The following is a 21,312-nucleotide window of genomic DNA, read 5'->3' on the forward strand; positions in this document are numbered from 1 at the left end:
CAATGGGGCATCAATTGAAAAATTAAATTTTGATCCTCTGGTGAAGATAAGTAATAATTTTGCAAAGTTTCTTTCTGTTTTTTAAAGTTGTTTTCTTGACAGATCTTGCTTCAAACTGGCACAAACTTTGCCAAAAATCTGGCCTGTTCTGTCTGACTCTTTCTCAGGAGCTGCAGAGTTCAGGAATTTGTGCTGTGATCCCACAGAGTTCCTTGCAGTTTCCCTGTTGACAGACAAATCCCTGTGGGAAAAGCAAAACCCTTCATTGTAGTGAGGGAGAGGTTTTCTGATAAAGCTCGTGTCTTTAGGAGAGAAAGAAATCTCCTGGCCCCTGAGTGATGAGGGAAGGGAAATAATCCTTTAAAAGAGCAGTGTCTTGGCTGGGGTCACGTGCACTGATGAGTCCTGGGGCATCTCTTATTCAGGGAAGCAACAAAACTTGCAGTGGCTTCCAGAAATGGGTGGGGACAGGGCACTAAAGGGTGTTGGGATCATAAAATTTTCAGCACCAGCAAGATACCGACAAAATCTGGGCAGAAAATAGCCCAGAAAAGAGCTCAGGAGTTTTGTCTGGTGGGGAGCAGTGTCATTTACTCATTAACATACACGTGAGAGAAGTGGGTTAAGGAAACCTGAGCAGGCAGATGCTGAGGGGGAGTCAGGCTAATCCCTTCCTGCTTCCCAGCTGGGAGAGAAAGGAAAAGTGGGTTTTCCTGAGAGCTCTGTCAGAAGCAAAATAATAAAAATAAAACTAATAAGAAGGTATTATTATTATTATTATTATTATTATTATTATTATTATTATTATTATTATTATTATTATTATTATTTCTCTCTCCCCCTTCCATGTTCCTCCCTGAATTGGCAGTGGGATCTGTCCAGGTGTTGGTTTGAGAAGCAAAAATCATCCTTTATTTTGTCTTCCAAACTAATGGAACCTGAGGACAGGCACAACAAATGGATGAGAGTGGTCGCGTGCAGGGGAGGGGGGAAAAAAGATATTAATAGTAAAAGGAAAAACTAGGGAACTTTCTGAGAGAAAAGAGAAGTGATCACAATCAGGTCATGCCCAGGCTAAGGAAAAATGAGGAATTCTGTATCCTGAGGCTAGGGACAGTCAGCAAAGCAAAAAAAGCCATTCCTTGTGTGTGAAGTGAGTGCAGGTCTGATTTATTTATTTTTTTTATTTAAATATCCTGCTTTCAGGAGATCTTTCTCTCTGGAGTGTTGTGGTCCTGCTGCTGCTGGGCATAAATCTCAAAACTCAGCCCACACTTAAAGAGACAAATGCAAAGAACAGGCTGGACTAAAATGAGAATAACCCTAAAATTCCTGTTTAAGAACTGATTTTTTTCTGAGTTTGCCACAGTCATTAAGGATATTGTGTGGCTGGGTCCCTTGCTCTTCATTTTATGCACCCCTGCTCCCAAATCCACTGAACTCCCCAAAATCCTCCCTCCAGAGCCAGGGCTTGCCAGAACTCAGCAGGAACATTCAATTTTGTGCCTATTTCCAATCTGCAAAGCTTCTGCTTTAGAAAAATCAAAATTAAACTAAAAAAAAAAAAAAAAATGGGGGGTAGAACCCGACGTGGCCCTACACAAACAGAGCATCGCCGTCCTTTTAGTGCTTGGTGAAAACCTTACACACAACCACAACGTCCCCTTGAGCAGTGGAGCAGCAAAATGGGACAAGCCAATGTCCCCAAGGGCAGGAGGAGAGCAGCAAAGGTGCTGGACTGGTGAGCACAGCCTGGAGCTGCTCTGGCTGCTCAGCAGTTCCTCCCCTGATTGTCCAAGCCTGGAACCCTCCAACGGAGCTCACTCCAAGGCAATTTACTCCAAGGTAAGCTGCTCCATCTGTACTGAATTCATTTCTGTCCATTTTATGCCTTAGGATAGGAGTTTGTCTCTGAACTAGGTAATCCTGGTGTCTGTAAAAACACCTGAAAACCCAACTTTAGCACAGAATTACCACAAAATATGTGTGATGTAGACAAATCCGTATGAATTGTGTAGACAAGACTGTTTTTTTTTTTAATTTGCTAGCGTGAAATTAGCAGCTTGGTTGAAGTAAATAAAAAGCACAGTTTCTTTTTATAGCCTGGGAATCGAGCTTGACCCTCAGCAGTGAGAATTTCTCAGATAAAGTCAATTTCTGCCATAAAGAATCAGAACTGGAGGATGCAAGAGGATTTGGTTGTGTCAGGGACAGCCTTTTTTGCCCCTCTCAGCCTTTGGAGAGGGATGGAGGATGCTGGGCAGGGTTTAACTGTCCCCAGGTCCTCTCTGATCAGTTTTATCAGCAGTGGCCGTGCCTCTCGCTGGCGTGTGGGGACATCTGCTGCCAGCACTGAAAGCTGACTTGGAGCTGCTGCTGGGAAGCACTGGGAATAACATTCTTGTGCAGAATGGTGCTGTGGGATTAATCTTTTTTGCCTACAAGTCAAACCCCTTGCAGCCTTTTCCAGGGTTTCTCCATTTTCATGCCTAGATCTGTACAAAGGTTTTTTCTGGTGCCTTCCACAGTTTATTCCAACTTTGTGCCTGGAAAATTCTGGCTAGACTGAGTTATTGAGTGTTCAGATCCTGACTACATCTCCAGGGCTGGGTTTGTCTCAGTTTTTATGGAAACTGGGATCTTCCTTCCTGCTCACAGCAGCGAGTCTGGGACGTCTGGACTGGGAAGAGCTTGGATGGAATTGCCATCCTTGGACAAGCTGGAATAGAGATCTCTTGGAATTACTTGTGCAAGGCTGATGTTTGGGCCCTCTCTGCCCCCTCCTGCCCCTGCACCCCACAACCTTTGTGTTGCAGAAGGAAGAGGTGGACGAGAACGGCGACGCCAACATGGAAGGGGCTCTGATAGCCCGGGACAAGGTCGGGGTGCAGGACTTTGTCCTTCTGGATTCCCACACCAGCGAGGCTGCTTTCCTCAACAACCTTCGGAAGCGCTACCAGGAGAACCTCATCTATGTAAGTGTCCCTGAGGTGGCCTTGTGGCTGCTGAAATGTCCCTGAGGTGGCCTTGTGGCTGCTGAAATGTCCCTGAGGTGGCCTTGCTGGTCAGGTCCAGGAGGAAGAGCTGAGTATCCTCTGTGTATCTAACAAGGTGTTGGTAGTGCCCAGCAGAGCAATCACCCAGGAGTAATTTACCTACTTGAACTCATGAAAATAAATCTCAGCTGGCTCTGAGTTGCCTTGTAAAACTTTAAAGGATGTGCAGTAAATAGGAAGGGAATGGAAAAGGGAACACTGTGATTGAAGGAAGGCAGGACAAGGTTTGTCTGGGAAGGGCTGAGGATTTTATTTTGTGTTGTGTTAACTTTAGTAGGAAAAGGGTCCTGGAAGCCCCAAGGGATCCCAAATCCTTGCATTTAAATTGTCAGGCTCTGAGCTTGCTCTCATGGTTCAGCTTTGCTCGTAACAAAGGGATTTTGGAAGAAGTCTGGTATCAGTTTGGGAAGAGTTCTGCTTGGTTGGTCTGATTCTCCCATAACAAGCTCTGTACCAGCTTTGGCATTTGTTTGTGGATAATGTCCTGAGGTACTTGGCTCTTCCTTTGGGATTTTGGGGTGGAGCAGGTATCCCTTGGCTCCTCCTTTGGGATTTTGGGGTGGAGCAGGTGTCCCTTGGCTCCTCCTTTGGGATTTTGGGGTGGAGCAGGTGTCCCTTGGCTCCCCCTTTGGGATTTTGGGGTGGAGCAGGTGTCCCTTGGCTCCTCCTTTGGGATTTTGGGGTGGAGCAGGTGTCCCACTGGGCTCTCTCTCCCTGCAGACCTACATTGGTTCTCTCCTCGTGTCTGTGAACCCCTACCAGGAGCTGGACATTTACACAGTGTCTCAGATGCAGCTTTATCGGGGCGTGAACTTCTTCGAGCTGCCCCCACACCTGTGAGTGTTCCCATGGCATCTCTGTGGGTATTCCTAATTTGGGATTTCCCTGAAATGCTGTACTGCCACCACGGGGGGTGTCCACAGTCACTAGGCCTGGTTTTTACTGTCAGGCCTTGAGCCAGGCTCAGGTTTTGAGCCCAACTTTCGCAGTGGGTGTCCCTGCCTAGAATGAGATGATCCCTACGATCCCTTCCAACCCATTTTGGGATTCTATGAGCCTGTCCAACACTTGTAAAATTAAACCAGGAGTAAAAACTCTTGGAAACCTTTGCTATTTCTCCTCCCGTGCCATTCCTGATGGATCTTTCCCCTCCAAATGCCTCCTGTGCCTGCCCCAGCTATGCCATAGCTGACAACGCCTACAGGGTGATGTGCAATGAGTACAACAACCACTTCATCCTCATCTCTGGCGAGAGTGGGGCTGGCAAGACAGAGGCATCCAAGAAGATCCTGCAGTACTACGCAGTCACCTGTCCCACCACCGAGCAGCTCCAGACTGTCCGGGACCGGCTCCTGCTCTCCAACCCCGTCCTCGAGGTGAGAAACCAAAGGAAGGCCCAAAATGCACAGGGGTTGGAGTTGGTGGCCTCACTGCTCGAGGATTCCCTGCAAATCTGCAGCCCTGAGCAAGAATGGCCAATATTGGCACAGCCTCTGAAAGAGTATTTGGGATTTAGTATCATTTAACGTTCGAAAATTTAAATCTGGGGGTTTGATTTGAGGATGGCTGGAAGAAATACAAGAAAATACAAGAAAACTGCACCGTTCAGCAGTTCCTTGGGGCCTCAGTTATAGGTTAGATAAGAAAAATCAGTAATTGGTTTAGCTGAATTCCACTTTAAAGCTATGGAAATGCATTAGTTTGTATTTCTGTAATCCCACTAAATCCAATGGGACTTGGCTGAAGCAGCAAGTCTTGGTTACTTGGTCCCAGTGAGGTGAGAAGTGACTTTACCCCTCTGCTTACCCTCAGGCTTTTGGGAATGCAAAAACCCTGCGCAACGACAACTCCAGCAGATTTGGGAAGTACATGGATATCCAGTTTGATTTTAAGGTGAGAACAAAGTCAGTGGAGCACTGGGAAAAGGAGCTGTGTCTGAGAAACCTCCTGGGTGCTGAGCAGGCAGCCCAGGATTTATTCATTCTTACCCTGCACATTTCTGACCCTGCTTGTGCAGACCTTGCATTTTGCAGGTGAGGTCACTGGTTATCCATCCTGGAAACTTCCAGCCTTGCTGGCAATCCTGGCAAGTGCTCCACGGAAAGCTGATAGAGAGTTTTAAAGCTCAGGTTACTTTTACAGGACAGCAAATCCTTGTACTGTTGCTGGACACTCTTAAACAAAAGGTGGCAGATAAATGAGAGCAGAATTTGACTTTTCCTGAGCCTGTTCCTCATTCCTGGGAGTAAAGAAACAATCACAGGGGATTATTTATATTTATTTATATTATTTATTTAGATAATTTATATTATATTTTTATTTATATGTTATATTTTACTTTATAGATTATATTTATTTATATTATTTATAGAATGTATTATTTATATTTATATTTTTGGTGTTGATCTGCTTTGCTCTGCCAGGGTGCTCCAGTGGGAGGGCACATCCTCAGCTACCTGATTGAGAAATCCCGAGTTGTCCACCAAAACCACGGAGAGAGGAATTTCCATATTTTCTACCAGCTGCTGGAGGGGGGAGACAAGGATCTGCTCTGCTGGCTCGGGCTGGAGCGCAACCCCCAGAAATACACGTACCTCATCCAGGTCAGTGGGAGCTGGAGCTGCTCTGTGGCTCCATCAGGAACTGTAGGGATGGAAAATGCAGCTTGGGCAGAAGGTATTCTTACCCTAAAAATAAAGGATGGCTGGAAGATCAAGCTCTGCACAGCTTCAGCCAATTTATGGTGATGCTCTCCACACTCAAGGGTTTGATTTATTTGGGGTTTCCAGTATAAACTGAGAGATTTGATCAAAGGAGCTGTGCTCAGGATTAATAACAGTGAAAAAAACTCACTGAGACAACTAGAAATTAAAGCAGTGTGCCCAGAAGTATCTGTGTTTGCTGCCAATAAAAGTTCTTTACCGATTAATTGTATGAATTCATCTTTCTTTTGCTGCTTAGGGTCGATGTGCCAAAGTGTTTTCTATCAATGACAAGAATGACTGGAAAATAGTCCGGAAAGCTTTTTCCATCATTGACTTCACTGAAAAAGATATCGAGGTACTGCTTGTTAAAAGGGACTGAGCAAAGGGATTTCAGAGAGGAGGGCACTGCTCTTTTCCTGAAGTGATGGAACAGGACACACTTTGGGTGGTCAGGACCTGAAGGGGCTGACAAGAAACATGGAGAGGGACATTGGACAAGGGCCTGGAGTGGCAGGACAAAGGGGAATGGCTTCCCACTGCCACAGAGTAGGTTTGGATTCGATATTGGGAAGAAATTGGGTCCCTGGCAGAGGTTGCCCAGAGAAGCTGTGGCTGCCCCGTCCCTGGAATTGTCCATGGATGGATGGGGCTTGGAGCAACCTGGGCTAGTGGAAGGTGTCCCTGCTCTGGCAGGGGTGGAACTAAATGATCTCTAAGTTCCTTTCCACCCCAAACCACTCTGGGATTCATGATTCTTGGGATTGAGGGAGCGGGTGGTGAAGAGCACGATGCCAGGGGTGGTACTGGATCCTCTGCTTCACTTCCTTCAGCCCGGCCAAAATTCTGTTAATTAATGGCAGGAAAGATCAGCAGCACCCCACAGGGCTGTGAGAAGCCATGTTCTAATGGAATATCTCCCATTATCAGCATCTCTTTGGAATCGTTGCCAGTGTCCTGCACCTTGGGAACATCCAGTTTGAGGAGGACAGCAATGGCCACGCCATCATCCGCGACGGCTCCCAGATCAAGTGGATTTCCAAGGTGCCTCAGAAATCCCAGTGCTAGGAGGAAAACCTGAACCTTGCTGGGGTTTTCTTATTGGTACAAAATACTTACTCCCAAAAGCACAAGGGCAACTCTAAATATGCCCAGCTCTTGTTGTAAATCACCTCGAGTTTTCTCCCTGAAGTTTCCTTATTTCCTGTGGCTCCAAGATGGGGGTGGCTGGGGTTTGTGCCCTGCTGATCACACAGTGCTGCTTGTTTAAACAGGGACCTGTGGCTGTGCTCTGAGTGCAGATATTTCTCTCCCTGCAGCTCCTGGGTGCTCACCTGTCCATCCTGCAGGAAGCTCTCACCCACAGGAAGATCGAAGCCAGATCTGAGGAGGTACGAGGGAGTTCTCTGTAGTCCCAGATTAATCTGGGAGACCCCCAGCTTGGGGGGTGGGTGAGGAGCCAGTTCTGAGTGTAAACCAGATCCCTCTGACTGTCCCTTTCCTCCACATCCCCTTCTTCCAGCCTGAGACATTAAACTAAAATATATTGGAGGTTTATTGCTGAGCAAGGCAGGAGCTGTTCAAAAGCTGGAACAGGGAATTGTATTTGAGCCAAACAATTTCCCCTTACCCAGTCCACGGTGCTTCCTGGGAAACTGGGCTGCACAAACAGAGAAAAACACTGGTAAAAACCACTCTTTGAACATTCTATATTTTTATTTTAATAATATAGAAGCAAAATGAGGTCAGAATATTTTCCCACTTTGTCTAAATTAATACTCACCAAAACGTAGTGCCCCAAACCTGCTGGCAGGTGGGGATACACCAGGCTGAAGGAACACTGGTGGAAAATAAAGCTGTAGGGAAAATCAGGGAATTCCAGAGTGGTTTGGCTTGGAAAGGACCTTAAAGATGATCCCATTCTAACGCCCTGCAGGAACAGCTGCAGTTCAGGGGTGGCTGTGCTGTGCTGTAGGACAATGTGGCTGCTTCTCCAGGCCACAGATGTGACCTGGCTGTGCAGAAGTTTGCTCTGATCCCCCGTGGTGTTCATCCTCTCTGGGATATCTTTATTTCCAGGTGCTCAGCCCACTGAATGTGGATCTGGCGTTCTACGCCCGGGACGCCATGGCAAAGGCAATTTATGGAAGGACTTTCACTTGGCTGGTCAACAAAATCAATGGCTCTCTTGCCAACAAGGTTGGTTTCTTGTCTGGGGTCCTGACTACTCCTAAAATGCTGAGCAGTTTCTCCAGAAAGGCCCCACAACCCTCATCACCAAGTATCTGGGATGTTGGATAATTGCTGCTGGGACATCCCCCTGCCCTGAGCTGGAAAACCCCTTAGCTGCTCCCTGTTAAACAGTTTTAGCAGTTCATTACCTGCCTTAAAGTGGCTTCTCCACTGAGATTTCTCTGAAAGAGAAAGTTTGAAATTCAGGTGAGAGCAGCCACCTGCAGGGAAGGAGCAATGGCAGAGCAGGGGTGTTTTTGACAGGACTCGACTCAGAAAACAGTTATTGGCCTGCTGGATATTTATGGCTTTGAAGTGCTGGACACAAACAGGTACGGGCTGTTCCTGGGATTTGGGGTGACCTGGGGCTACAGGACATTCCTGCATGAATTTTTGACTGTGCCCTCAGCCCAGCAGGGTAAGGTACAGGGCACTAGAACCTGGGTGCAGGGGTTTGCTGGACCCCAGGAAAAGCTTTGCCTTGGGCTGTGGTGTAACAGTGTGGGAACAAGAGTTGGGCTTTTTTGTGTGGGAATGGGGGTTTGGTCCGTGTAAAAATGGGAAATTTGATCCCTGTGGAAATGGGGGTTTGGTCTCTATATGGGAATGGCTGGTTTAGTCCATGGGGGAAGAAGCAAAACTGCCCCTGGAACACATCAAACCTGCTGCTCATTTAACCTCCCTGAAGTTTTGAGCAGTTCTGCATTAATTACTGCAATGAGAAGCTGCAGCAGCTGCTGATTGAGATGACCCTGAAGGCAGAGCAGGAGGAATATGAACTGGAAGGCATTGAGGTAAATGATATTTCCCCCTCCTTTTCCCTTTGAACTGCCATTACACTGAATGCTTTTGATCACCAAAGTCATCCTGCTTTTTTAGATTGTTATTGTTCCCATGGGAAGTGTAGGATTTGCAGGGGTCTCTTTCTGTAGCCCTTTTGAAGTGCAATTTAGCCCAGATTTAATTGACATCATTTAAGGAAGAAGTAGGACCTTCCCCAAAACTCAGATGCTCAGCAGTGACAATGTCCCTGGAGAATAAGGAATTCCAGCAGTGTAAAACATGGGAAGATGGAGAGGATTTATGTAGAGAACAAGAGGATGATGTGGGCTGCTGGAAGGAGGAGAACTCTGGAGTAGGATCATGGATCACTGTGCTGTCACCTTTTCCCTCAGTGGATCCTAATTCACACCACTCATTGCACTGGGATCTGAGACTGTATCTTATTTAAGTTCCAAAGAACTTTAAAAATTGCAAAGAAAAGGCCTTCATCTAAAACTGTTCTTCCTTTTTCCCTTTTCCAGTGGGAACCAATCCCGTATTTTAACAACAAAATAATCTGTGACTTGGTTGAGCAGAAGCACAAAGGAATAATCTCCATCCTGGTAAGAACAGAGTTTGTGCTAAATTAAAATGCAGGCTGGTGCCTTTGCTCTAATGGTTCTTAATCACATTTTCCCCTCTAATTATGGGATGGGTCTGTGTTACCCAGAACATAAACACTGATTCCTGTAGCAAACACCCAGAGGATGAGAGGCTTTGGGGAGAGTTAAAGGTGGGGGATGTTCTGCTTCCCCTGCAACGGAGCTTTGGGTTTGTGGGACAAAGTTGTCCTAAATGTTGTTGAGGAGGGAATGTGAGCTCAGAGCAGCTCTGATCCAGTGCCTGCTGTTCCAGGATGAGGAGTGTTTACGGCCTGGGGAAGCGACTGATTTGAGCTTCTTGGAAAAGCTGGAAGAGAAAGTAGGAGATCATGCCCACTTCGTGACGTATGCATTTACCCTCTGTATCCTATCCCAGACCCTTCCCATCCCATATCCATGCCAGGGCTGGGGAGGGAACAATCTCTGCCTTGTCCCCAAGGGAATCCAAGAGCCCACCCAGTGTCTGATGTGGGAAATCTCCGCTGGTGGATCCAGGGTGCTGGGAGGTGTGAGCAGGGCTCTGTCTCTTCACTGCTCTGATGCTGAGCTTTGAGTCTGTCATTCCACACCAAAGTTAGGGGCTCCTGGCATTGGGCCCAGGATTTTAGCCCAGGAAGGTTAAATAGCTTTGGCCATAGATGGCTTTGGTCCCCAGGGACTCCAGGGAAAGCTGAAAATGTTGTGACAAGGAGCCAAATGCCTGAGACTGAGGGGAGATATGTAAATATTTACACCCATCTTGTTCTGTGTGAGCTTGGAGTACGAAGAGGAGAGAAAATGCTCGTGCTCCTCTCCCCCAGATGAGTGACATTTTGGTTCATACTCCATTTGGAGGGGGTTTGGATCCCATTTTGGTGGCAGCTGAGCGCGTTGGCGCCGGGGCTGTGCTGGCACTTCCCTGCAGAAGCTGCTGAAGGGCTGTGACAAGTCATCAATTGAGAGTCACAGTGCTGAGCTGTCACTGTTCCTGCAGCTCTGAACTCCACCACAGCCAAGTGGAAAATTTGTAGCCAACTTCCTTGTCACCACAATGTGCCGTAATGCTGTTCTGCCTGATTAAAAGCTTTAAATAGAAGTGCTGGAGCTACTTCCACGGGATCTGCTCTTGGAAGGAGCTTTGATACACGAACGTGCTGTTGTGACACTCAGCTCTGCTGTTTGTGACTGCTTACAAAGCTGAAACTTCAACTGTGAAGTTGCTCTTTTTTTTTTTTTTCTTGTTTGGTTCTTTTTTTTTTTCCCCTCCAGGAATCCTTGCTTTCTAAAATGTTCCTGCTATTCTCAAACACTTGGATTCCTCCTTTGTATTTGGGTTCTTGCTCTAGGGCAAAATGTCTGAAATCCTTTCCCCCCTGGGTTCACTTTGGGGTTGAGGGAGCTGGTGGTTTTTTCCCCCCACATAAGCAGTAGAAATGTATTTAAATTGTTGTTATGGGAGGAAATCTTAATATTTCTGGAACGGGTGATCACTGCCAAATGGCAATGAGTAGATCCCAGCTATCCTGAGGAGTTTGTGGGAGCTGCCAGCAGGGAGAGATGATGTTTTGCTCAAGGGCCATTACTCCACAGTCAGAGCCCCATCAATAGGATCAAACACCACATTTCCAGCTGTCCCCCAGCCGTGGCTGTCCCCAAGCTGAGGGAATCTCTTTGCTGCTCTTTCTCCTGGTGTTTTGTTGGGTTTTCCCCCGGCAGGCGCAAGCTGGCGGATCAGAAGACGCGGAAATCCATCGACTGGGTGGATTTCCGCCTCCTCCACTACGCAGGAGAGGTCACCTACTGTGCTGTGGGTGAGTGAGAGCAGCCAGGCTGGAGCTCCTGAGCTCCTGAACTGCTGTGGGTGATGGTGACCTGATGGGAAGAGGAATTATAAAATACCTGCCCTCTGCAGGCAGACCTGGAAGTCTTAAATGTGGCTGCAGTGAGAATTTTGAGGATGTGAATGTTCTGGTTTTCTTTTTTTATTTCCTTTTAATTCAATTTTTCTTTTCAGGGTTTCTGGAGAAGAATAATGATCTGCTGTACAGAAACCTGAAGGAGGTAAGCACAAAAAAAGGGATGCTGTTCTTTTATATCACCTGCTTGGTGCAGAAGATTTATTTACTCTCTGTAGCAAACAAAAACATCCTTTTCTCTTTAGCACTGATCTTTAGGCATCTCTGTGCACGTTCTCAGGGCTGTGCTGCTCCCAGGAGGAGTAGAAGGGCTGCTCAATAGGACAACTTTTATCTCCTCCTGATTTAGGTGCTGTGCAACTCCAAGAACAGCATCATCAGGGATTGTTTCCTCCTGTCAGAACTGGACAACAGGAGGAGACCAGAGACTGTGAGTTCTGTCTTTATTCTTAATTCTGAATATCAACTCAGCTCCCCAGGCCTTGGTTTAATCACTGATCCCTTCCTCAGTCCTCATGGTCATAAATTAAAACACAACATAAGCTAAACCACAACAAGTTCTGCCTCAGCCTGAGGAAGAGCTTTCCATGGAGGGTGGCAGAGCCCTGGGACAGCTGCACAGGGAGGGCCTGGAGTCATTCCAAACCCCCCTGGACACATTCCTGTGTCACCTGCTTTGAGTGACCCTGCCTTGGTAGGAGGCTGGACTGGGTGATCTCCAGAGGTCCCTTCCCACCCTATAAATTGTGGGATTCTGGGACTCCTGCACTTGGTGGATGTTTTTTGCTGCCATCCACCCCTGAGAGCCCCCTGGCAGAGGAACAGTGGTGCTGCTGAGACAGCAGCCAGCAAAGTGACATCCCATAGCACATCCCCCAAGGAGCAGGGGGCTCTGAAGGGGTGCCTGGTGTGTCCAGCTGCATGGCCAGGGCTCAAATGCTCCAGCTCAGCTCTGCCACAACTCCAAAGCTCCAAAAACTCCAGGCTACCAATGCTCCATCAGCTTCTGCTTCCAGGCTTAGGCTGGATGCAGGGAGTCAATTTCCCTTCCTGCAGGGAAGAGTCCCAGAGCTCAGGAGGTCCTTTTGATGCTGTCTTAGGTTGCAACCCAGTTCAAGAACAGTCTGACAAGTCTGATTGAGATCCTGATGTCCAAGGAGCCCTCGTACATCCGCTGCATCAAACCCAATGAGAACAAGGAGCCTGGTGAGGCTGGGGCTGAAGGCTCTGCTGAGTGCAAGGAATGGACAGAGGGATTTCTTTGGAGCAGGGTGCAGTGTGTGTATGTTGTGGATATGTGTTTGTGTTTAAACAGCCTGGTTAAGCTGGCAGCAAATTTGTCCCCGTGGGTAATTGGGGATTTGTTTCCTTCCTGATGTCCCCCAACACATGGGCACGTGGGTGAGCTTCCCCAGACAGAGCTGACCTGTGGAGGTGTGCTCTTGCTGCAGGGAAGTTTGATGATTTCCTGATCCGACACCAGGTGAAGTACCTGGGGCTGATGGAGCACCTGCGGGTGAGACGGGCCGGCTTCGCGTACCGGCGCAAGTACGAGCTCTTCCTGCAAAGGTGAGGGAGCTGCTTCCCCTCTGGCCAGGTAATCCTGCCCCCTGAGGGCTGCAGAGCAAGCAAAACTCCAACCCCAGTAGTGAGAGTTGTCAGCAGAACCCCTTGCGCTTCAGAAATATCCTTTGCCTGTGTCCTGTCTGCATCAGTTTGATCTGTGTTGGCATCTTCTGTCTTGAGTAAAGCAGAGGGAATTTCAGGGGTAGTTTCAGGAAGGGGCTCCTCAAATTTCAGGTCATTTGCATTGATGTGCTGCTGATGTTTCAGGTACAAATCTCTCTGTCCAGCTACCTGGCCACACTGGCATGGGCCAGCAGCAGAGGGTGTGGAGAGACTCATCAAACACATTGGTTACAAGCCTGAGGAGTACAAATTAGGAAGGTAAATTCCTTGCTCTGGCTGCTCAGTGTTTGCTGTCCTGGGTCCTCTGTCCTGTCTGTGACAGGAGCAAGGAGAGAGATAAAACCCCCAGATGCACAAATTTCCTCATTATTTTTACCTGTTTCCATGGGAGCTTGAATCCAGCCTCATTTCTTCCAGCTGTGGGTTAGGGCTCCAGCTTCTGCTGCTTCCCTGGGCAGCCCGAGACAGCTCAGGCTTGGGTGGCATTACAGCTGTCTGGGGGGCTCTGAGCCTGCTCAGGGCAGCTGGAAGGATGGCTCACCATGGATAATCTGCTCCTGGTCTCTTTTTCAGAACCAAAATATTCATCCGTTTCCCAAAGACCCTGTTTGCCACAGAAGATGCCTTTGAGTACAGAAAGCACCTGCTGAGTAAGGTTCCAGTTCCCTTGGTCTGGGGCCTTCCTGGCTCTGGCTTGGGTGGGACTTGGAGCAACCTGGGATGGTGGAAGGTGTCCCAACCCATGGGAGGGGGTGGAATGGGATGGGCTTTAAGGTCTCTCCCAGCCCTGGTCTGCATAGCTCTCAGAATCCATGGAAAACTCAGTGAAGTTGCTCCAGGCTGGGGGGAAATCCCTGCTTGAGTCATGGTTACGTGACTTCTTTGGAGCTCCTCAGTCCTATGAGTACCTCCCTGTCCATGCCCTGATGCACCAAGAGCCTTTCCCTTGGGATTGGGATCTCTTCTGTCTCATCCCAGGGGTGCCTGTTCCTTGAAAAGCATAACTGAAGGGCGTGCTGCCTACGGGGGCTGCTTCTGGTCCCGTTGGCGTTGTGGCCCCTCTGTCCCCTGTGCCATGGAGGGCAGGAACTCGGCTCCTCACCACCCTGACCCTGCAGGTGCCAGTGATGTCTCTGCCTTCTTTCCAGTTTCAAGACTCCAGGCCAAATATAAAGGATTCCTCGGGAAAAGAGCGTACGAGAAGAAGAGGAAAGCAGGTACGGGCTCTGCAATGGGGGGTTCTTTTGGGGCTGGGCTTTCCACAGGGGCTGGAGCCTTGGGAGGTCCCAAATCTGTGGTGCCGTGGGCAGAACTTGGTGCTGTTGGGGTCAGAGGAGGTGGCAGCCGCACCCAGAGCATTCCCAGAGCTTTTCCAGAGGTTCCTTTAGTTCTGCTTGGACCCTCACACCACGAGCTGCTCTTGGCCTCAGCTGTGGGAGCAGCTGTGAGCAGCAGCAGCGCCTTCTGTCACACACTGGGGACATTCTGGGGTACCTGGGGGTTGATCCTCGGCTGCTGGGAGAAAAAAACCCTCTTATCACAGCAGGCTGATGTAAAGTGCAGGCTCAGAGCAGCTTTCTGGGCTGTGGGCAGGGACAGCAGGAGGCAGAGCAGGGACAAGGCCTGGCCTTGATGCTGAGCCCCACAGCACGGGTGGAACTTGATCCACCACGGAGAAGAAAACGTTCCAAACTCGCTGTTCCCACCAGCTGGTTTTTTAGAGCTGCAAAACAACCAGTTTTAACTTCTGCTGGGTGAATGTGAAGGCCAAGGCCCAGCTCTGATTCCCTCTTGCAGCAATCAAGCTGGAGGCCTGCTGGAGAGGAGCCCTGGCACGGAGGGCGGCCAAGAAGAGGACGTGGGCAGTGCAGACCATCAGGAAGTAACTGTCCCAACCATATTGCCCAACCACAGCATCCCAGAATGGGTTGGGTTGGAAGGGATCTTCAAGCCCATCCAGTCCCACCCCCTGCCAAGGGGACACCTTCCACTAGCCCAGGCTGCTCCAAGCCCTGTCCAACCTGGCCTTGGACACTTCCAGGGATCCAGGGGCAACCACAGCTTCTCTGGGAACCTGTGCCAGGGCCTCACCATCATCACAGGGAAAAATTTCCTCGTCATTTTTTTCATGCCCCTCCATTCTCTTCATCCTCCCTCCCCACTGCCCTAAACCCAGCTCCTGAGCTGATTCCTTCTGAACTCCAAAGCGTTGTGGTTTGGCCAACAGAACTTGGTAAACACCAAGTTTGATATTTAGAATATTTTAAAGCTTGAGATTTCCATGGCTGACCCTCAGTGTTAACACCAGTGATCCTTAGGCTTTTGTGTTCATCTGTCCCTCCCCTCATTTCCATGGATTTCTGGAGGTCATGGGATATTTCCTGTAGGTTCATAAACGGCTTCATCAATCGGAAGAAACCCCTTTGCCCAGAGAACAGGGACTTTGTGAGGCTTTCACAGTACCACTACCTGATGAAGCTCCGAGACCACCTCCCAAAAAATGTCTTGGACAAGAGCTGGCTCCAGCCTCCCTCCATCCTGGAAGAGGTGAGGGGTTCTAGAGGCTTTGGGAGAGGTGGAAGGGGGCCCTGTTTGGTGGCCATGTGTGTGCACATTCCAGGTGGGAGAAAATGATCTGCTGCTGGCTCATCCTCTGTTCAGAGCCTTTGGAAAACCCCAAGATCTGCTGTGTTTGAGTGGGAATGGGAGGAATAGCACAGTGGTTGGTCATTTCCAGGAGAAATGAGGAAGCTCCCTGTTGGTTTAAGCAATAAAAAGGGAAAATGTACTGACAGAAGAGTGAACTCACAAGCCCTAACAAAGACATAATTAATCCCATGGGGTTCTAGGCTCGTGGCACAGGCAGAGCTGTTTGTACAACTTCCCTACTTTATTTTTTTCCTGGGTTTTTTAATGCAGACATCTGAGATGCTCCAGAAAATCTGCACGAGGAACCTGGTGAGGAAATACTGCCGAGGGCTCACTGCCGAGAGGAAAGTGCAGGTAAGCAACCCCTGGAATGCAAATGTGGGAGTTCAAACAGGTGTGATCCCTAAGGATCACCTGGGACACAGGCAGCACCTCTGATCCTGCTGCTCCAATCAGTTCCTCAGGGATAAGAGCAAACTTCTCATCACAGGAGAGCAAACTCCCGGAGCCAGGGATTTCCTCCACTGTCCCTCATAATGGAGAGAGCAGACAGATGGAGCTTAATTTATGGCATAAAATCTGCTCTCCATATAATTGGAAAAGAGCCATAAATATAAAAAATCTGTAGGATTTTCCCTGCTGCCTCTTCATTTGGGGTGACATGGGAATAACCCAAAGCTGCCAGAAGAAAAGCAGCACAATTCCAAGATTCCATGAGTCGGGTGGGCAATGTGTGAGCAGAAGGATGCTGTGGAGTAGCAGTGTTTGCATTGTCCCTGCTGATGTTCCCAGTGGTGGAATTCTGAGGGTAAAGGCTGTTCCTTCTCCCATCAGCTGCAGCAGAAGGTGGTGACCAGCGCTGTGTTCAGTGGGAAAAAGGAGGGGTACCTGGAGAGCCTCAGCCAGCCCTTCCTGGAGACCCGCCTGAGTGAGTTCAGCAAACCCCTGGAGCCCTCAACCACGTGCTCCTGGCTCTGTAAATTCCTGCCTGACCAAACAGACTCTTTTCCAAGAGAAATTCCCTCCTGGCAGAGGCAGCATCACCTGCCATTGGAGTTCCTCCCTGTCACATTGAGTGATGTGACATCACTGCTGGATTGTTCTCAAACTGGGGGTACTGGGATCCCTCTGGGACAGAAAGCCCTAAACCTGAGCAGAATTCCCTGGGGGCTGGGATGGACCAGGGTCTGAACCAACAGCAGACTCAAGAACAGGCAGAAACTCTCAGTGTGAATTTACTTGTCAGGCAGGAAAAGTCACCAAAATGGGGTTGGGAGCAGCTGGAGGTGACCACCCTCAGTTTGGGAGGGAGCATTCCAAGGGGGAAAAGCCAGTTGGGATGAAGACAGCTAAAGCAGCTCTCTGGAGTTTGCTGGGGGGTGAGGAGTGTCTGGCTGTGGCTGTGGCTCTGGCACCCACACCCAGTTTCTCTTTCTGGTTTGCTCCTCAGAAGAGAATGACCTAAACCCCAAAGTGCTGCAGCTCATCCGTGGGGAGAACATCAAGGTAAGGGAAGGACAGAACTCTTGGAATTCCCTTCACTGGAGTCCTGGAGCTGGTTGCTCACACAGGGACCAATGAAGAGTAGCAGAGCCCCCATTTCCTTGCTTTTAAATTTGAGATAGGTCTCAAAATACACCTAATTAAAATTTATTTAATGAAAAAGAACATTCCTAGCCCTGTCCAGGGCAGGAGCAGAGCTGGAGTGTCCCTGCACTTCCCATGGTTATGGCATAGAGGGCACAGGGACCCCATCATTCCCAGGGTTCTGCCTCCTGAATTTCCCAGTGTAGGGAATCGAGATCCTTGTGAGCTGGGACCTGCAGCTCCACGGGCAGAACTGCTCCTCTCTGAGCTGCTTCCAGTCAGGAAAATCCAAACCCCTGGAGCAGGAGCTTGCAGTAGTGGAAATGCTGATTCCAACTCGTTGTTTTCAGTATGTGACCCCCGTGATAAAATATGACAGGAACGGGTTCAAGGCGCGGGAGCGGCTCCTGGTGCTGACCCAGAGTTCGGCCTACGTGGTGGAGATGGCCAAGATCAAACAGAAAATCGAGTATTCCACACTGAAAGGTACCAGTGGGAGTCATTGTCCAAGGCTGGATGGTCCAGGAGCAACCTGGACCACTGGGACAGGTGGAATGGGATGATCCTAAACGTTCCTTCCAACCCAAACCGTTCCATGATGATTCTATGAGTTGTTGTGGGGTTTCCTGTCCTGCCAGGCATCCCTTAGGAAGGATGACATTCTGAGACTTTGTCTTGCAAAGATATTTGAATGATCTGTCCCTCTTTTCCTGGAGGCTGGGCAAAGCCTTGAAGGATGATTTTATGAGTAAAAGTTCCTTGAAATGTTTAAATGTAGGCAGACATCACTTTCTACTGACATAGAAGGGAGAAAAAATAACCCAAACCTTTCCTTCTCTGCTTTATGGACATATTTTAATCCTGGCACTGTTGGAACTACACTTCAGGGGTAGAATGGATCATTCCCCCTCTTCTGTTCCCAAAACCAAGGCACCAGGGAAAAGTTTGAGGCAAACAGCTCATGCAGGGGTTTAAATCACCACTGCTGGAATTCTGCTATGGACAATGGGTGACATAAAGGGACCTTCAGAAGATATTTTGAAAATTCAGATTAATTAATCAAAGTAGGGGCTTTGTATGTTTTGCTCTAAGAATGGGAATATTCTTCAGTCTTAGGAAGGATAGAGCCCTCCTTCAGGAATGTGATTTCCCCTGTAACCACATGGGGCTGGAGTTGCTTCTCCTGGGGGAAGGAGCTGAGGGTGGTGTGGAGCTGGGTTTGGTAGGTTTTCCCTCTAATTTTGGGGTTCTTTTGAAGGGATCTCGACCAGTAACCTGAGTGATGGGATCGTGGTCATTCATGTTCCCGAGGACAACAAGCAGAAGGTAGGAAATTGGGATGGTGGTTAAAGTGAGGTCATGGGGCTGATGCTTCCAATACCATCCTATAAACTCCTGGGAGGACACAATTCCTGATGTTTATTCAGTGTCTAATCAGCCAGGCCTTTACATCCTTGCTGTCTCAACATGAAAACTTTCACGTGGAATCCCAACCTGCCAGGGAGTGGTGGAGAATGAGAAGATTCCCCCTGAGCCTCCTTTTCTCCAGGCTGAGCTCCCTCAGCCCCTCCTGCTCTGGCTGATTCTCCACACCCTTCCCATTTCCATCCCCTTCTCTGGACATGCTTCTGCCTTTTTTTAGACCAAATAAATCCTAAATAATCCCTGGAGAGGGTGTTTAAATTGGTCACTTCTGTTTGGTAGTCACTGCTCTGGCATCCCAAAGGAGTTTCTCTGCACCATCACGTGCTGGGGTGATGCCAGGTGACTTTATCCCTCTTTTTTTGTTTCCAGGGAGATGTGATACTGCAGTGTGAGCACATCTTTGAGACAGTGACCAAGCTCTGCATATTGGCCAACAAGCAAAGCCTTGTTAAAGTGGTGAAGGGAAGGTAAGGAAGGCAGGAAGGTGGATGGGTAGCACTGGACAGGCTCAATTTTATGGGAAAACCTTTTAGGCCTGGACTAGGTCAAGACTGTTAACATCATTCCAGCAGACAGTGCCCAAAGCTGGACAGGTCTGGTGCAGCAGCATCTCTGTTTTTGTGACTTCCAGAGGCACAGGGAGATGAAATGGGATGTACTGAGAGAAAATGTGTTAAAAAATCATTCCAACCTTTTTCCCAGGCTAATGAGTCCTTGTACTTTGCTAGGAATGCTGCTGTGCTCTGACAGCTGCCCATGCCCCACCTGCCTAAACCCAACTTATTTCTAGGTGATTGTACTTTAAACCCACTTTTTATTTTCAGTTTTTCTGATGTGACCTGGGCATGAGGTCAGGTGGTACCACAGGGGATCCCATTAGCTTCAGGAAAGCCAGCTGGGAAGCTGTGGGTCACCTCAGGACAAATGCTCCTCTCCCAGAAGGATTGAGGAGGCCCAAAATGTGATTCCTCCCAGTCCCAGCCCCGAGCTCCTGGCAGGTGGATGCAGTCCGTGTCTCCAACCTCTCTGGGAATTGGAGCTGGCAGGTGAAACCTGCACTTCTGCTCCAGCTTTTCAGCCTGGCCTTTGCGTTTCAGCTCTAATTAGATTTGGTGTGCTCAGTGCTTTTCTCCAGGTCAGATCTGCTTAGCTTCCAGTGCTTAATTGCACCAGGAACACTCAAAAGCCCAGGCTGGGCAGCTTTGCTCCATTCATCAACCCCTTGGGCTCGCTGGGATAATGCAATTGTTTAGGAAATTCACCTAAGCTGGAGGCTCTGATCTGCTGCTCTAACGAGATTTGCCCAGGGAACAGAAATAAAGGGGGTTTAGAGCAAAGCCTCTTGTGGGGAGAGCTCTCCAGGGGCATTCTGTGCTTCCAGCCTCCGGTTCCGCGTCGGCTCCGGGAAGGAGGGGACCATGGTGTTCACCGTGGGGCCAGAGCCTCAGGTCTTCAAGGACAAAACTGGGCAGCTCACAGTGGTAAGGCCTCAGCTGAGCCCAGGGAGGCACCTGGTGCTTCCTCCTTTGGATCTCCACCTGCACAGAGCACAGCCCCCCCTTCCTGGGAGCCCAGGAGGGACTGGGACCCCTCCCAAAGCAGGAGGTGACCACGCCGTCAGTGTCACCTGCACGAGGTGATCCACGACAGTGCTGGGAGCTGCAGCTCCAGGGATTGTGCAGGAATTGGCCCAGGGATGGGGGAGCAAGGCTGGTTACTGGTGTGGGCACTTAGAGAATTGAGTCTGACCCAAACTCAATGTGCACCAGCAAAATGAGGCCTCAGGGGATGTTTTCTAACTCTTGCTGCCTCCCTCAACCAAGTTACGCCTGAAATGGGTTGGGGCATGGAGGGAAGGCATTTCTTGTCACCCAAGCAGGTCTTCTGAGGAGCTGAAGCTCCAAGAAGAATTCCAAGTGGAGTTCTCCATCCTGCAGACAAGATGGAGGGAATTGTCTCTATGTACCAATGGGCAAACAGAAACTCCACCACCACCTCTCTTCCAGGCATCTTGAGGATTCCTGATTTAATGGCTCCTTCCTCTTCTCCTCCCAGGTGTCAACCCCGAGAAAGTCTTGATGAGAACCAGCCCCTGTTCCCATGGCTGGGAACAGAAAGGAGCCTGCAGGATGAGACCAGCCCTCACATCTCCCCTGGAATCTCTGATGCCACAGGGCTGCTGTGATTTGAGAGTTTGTTTGCATCTTTTAGGCTCATTTTTTTATAGCTTAAAATTATTCAACTATAGATAAATAAAATCCCTGATGTTGCTGTAACGTTCCTGGAAGGAGATGCTTGTTACGTGATCACAGGGACATTTATGCCCAAACTTCCAAGGTAAAGCCTCCATCTCTGAGAGGTCAGGAAGGATCAGGACAGAAGTCAAAAGGCTTCTCTAGCTGTACTTTGAGTCACTACTCAGGAGCACTGCAAGAAGTGCAGAGCAGTGTTAACCCCGGTCTAAAACCAACTTTTGTCAAGGCAGACTGACCAGAGAGAATCCCAACAGCTGGGGCCTCTCCCACAGGCAGGGCTGGGAGGTCAAACTGACATTAATTAGGATGGAGATCTGGTATTTCATCCCAAAAGTTCCTCCAGCCACACAGCCCATGAGGCCATCGAGCTCCAAGTGAGTAATAAAGTGACACGCATG

General features: G+C 49.0%; 1 protein-coding gene across 1 annotated transcript; it reads left to right on the top strand.

Moving 5' to 3' along the window:
* Nucleotides 1–1,683: 1,683 nt before the first annotated feature.
* On the top strand, nucleotides 1,684–20,914 carry MYO1H (myosin IH). Its single transcript, XM_053993857.1, has 32 exons — nucleotides 1,684–1,845; nucleotides 2,817–2,975; nucleotides 3,777–3,892; nucleotides 4,234–4,432; nucleotides 4,869–4,949; nucleotides 5,480–5,659; nucleotides 6,018–6,116; nucleotides 6,689–6,802; nucleotides 7,078–7,149; nucleotides 7,838–7,957; nucleotides 8,255–8,322; nucleotides 8,679–8,784; nucleotides 9,295–9,375; nucleotides 9,668–9,759; nucleotides 11,110–11,204; nucleotides 11,408–11,454; nucleotides 11,659–11,739; nucleotides 12,410–12,515; nucleotides 12,761–12,878; nucleotides 13,143–13,256; nucleotides 13,572–13,648; nucleotides 14,147–14,215; nucleotides 14,796–14,880; nucleotides 15,386–15,545; nucleotides 15,918–16,001; nucleotides 16,482–16,575; nucleotides 17,098–17,153; nucleotides 17,585–17,720; nucleotides 18,493–18,560; nucleotides 19,029–19,126; nucleotides 20,041–20,140; nucleotides 20,715–20,914. Exons 1-32 carry the CDS (start codon nucleotides 1,699–1,701, stop codon nucleotides 20,736–20,738), a joined length of 3,246 nt encoding a protein of 1,081 aa, XP_053849832.1. The 5' UTR covers nucleotides 1,684–1,698; the 3' UTR covers nucleotides 20,739–20,914.
* Nucleotides 20,915–21,312: the final 398 nt, after the last annotated feature.

The sequence above is a fragment of the Vidua macroura genome, chromosome 18 (assembly GCF_024509145.1).
Source record: "Vidua macroura isolate BioBank_ID:100142 chromosome 18, ASM2450914v1, whole genome shotgun sequence".
Taxonomy (NCBI): Eukaryota; Metazoa; Chordata; class Aves; order Passeriformes; family Viduidae; genus Vidua; species Vidua macroura.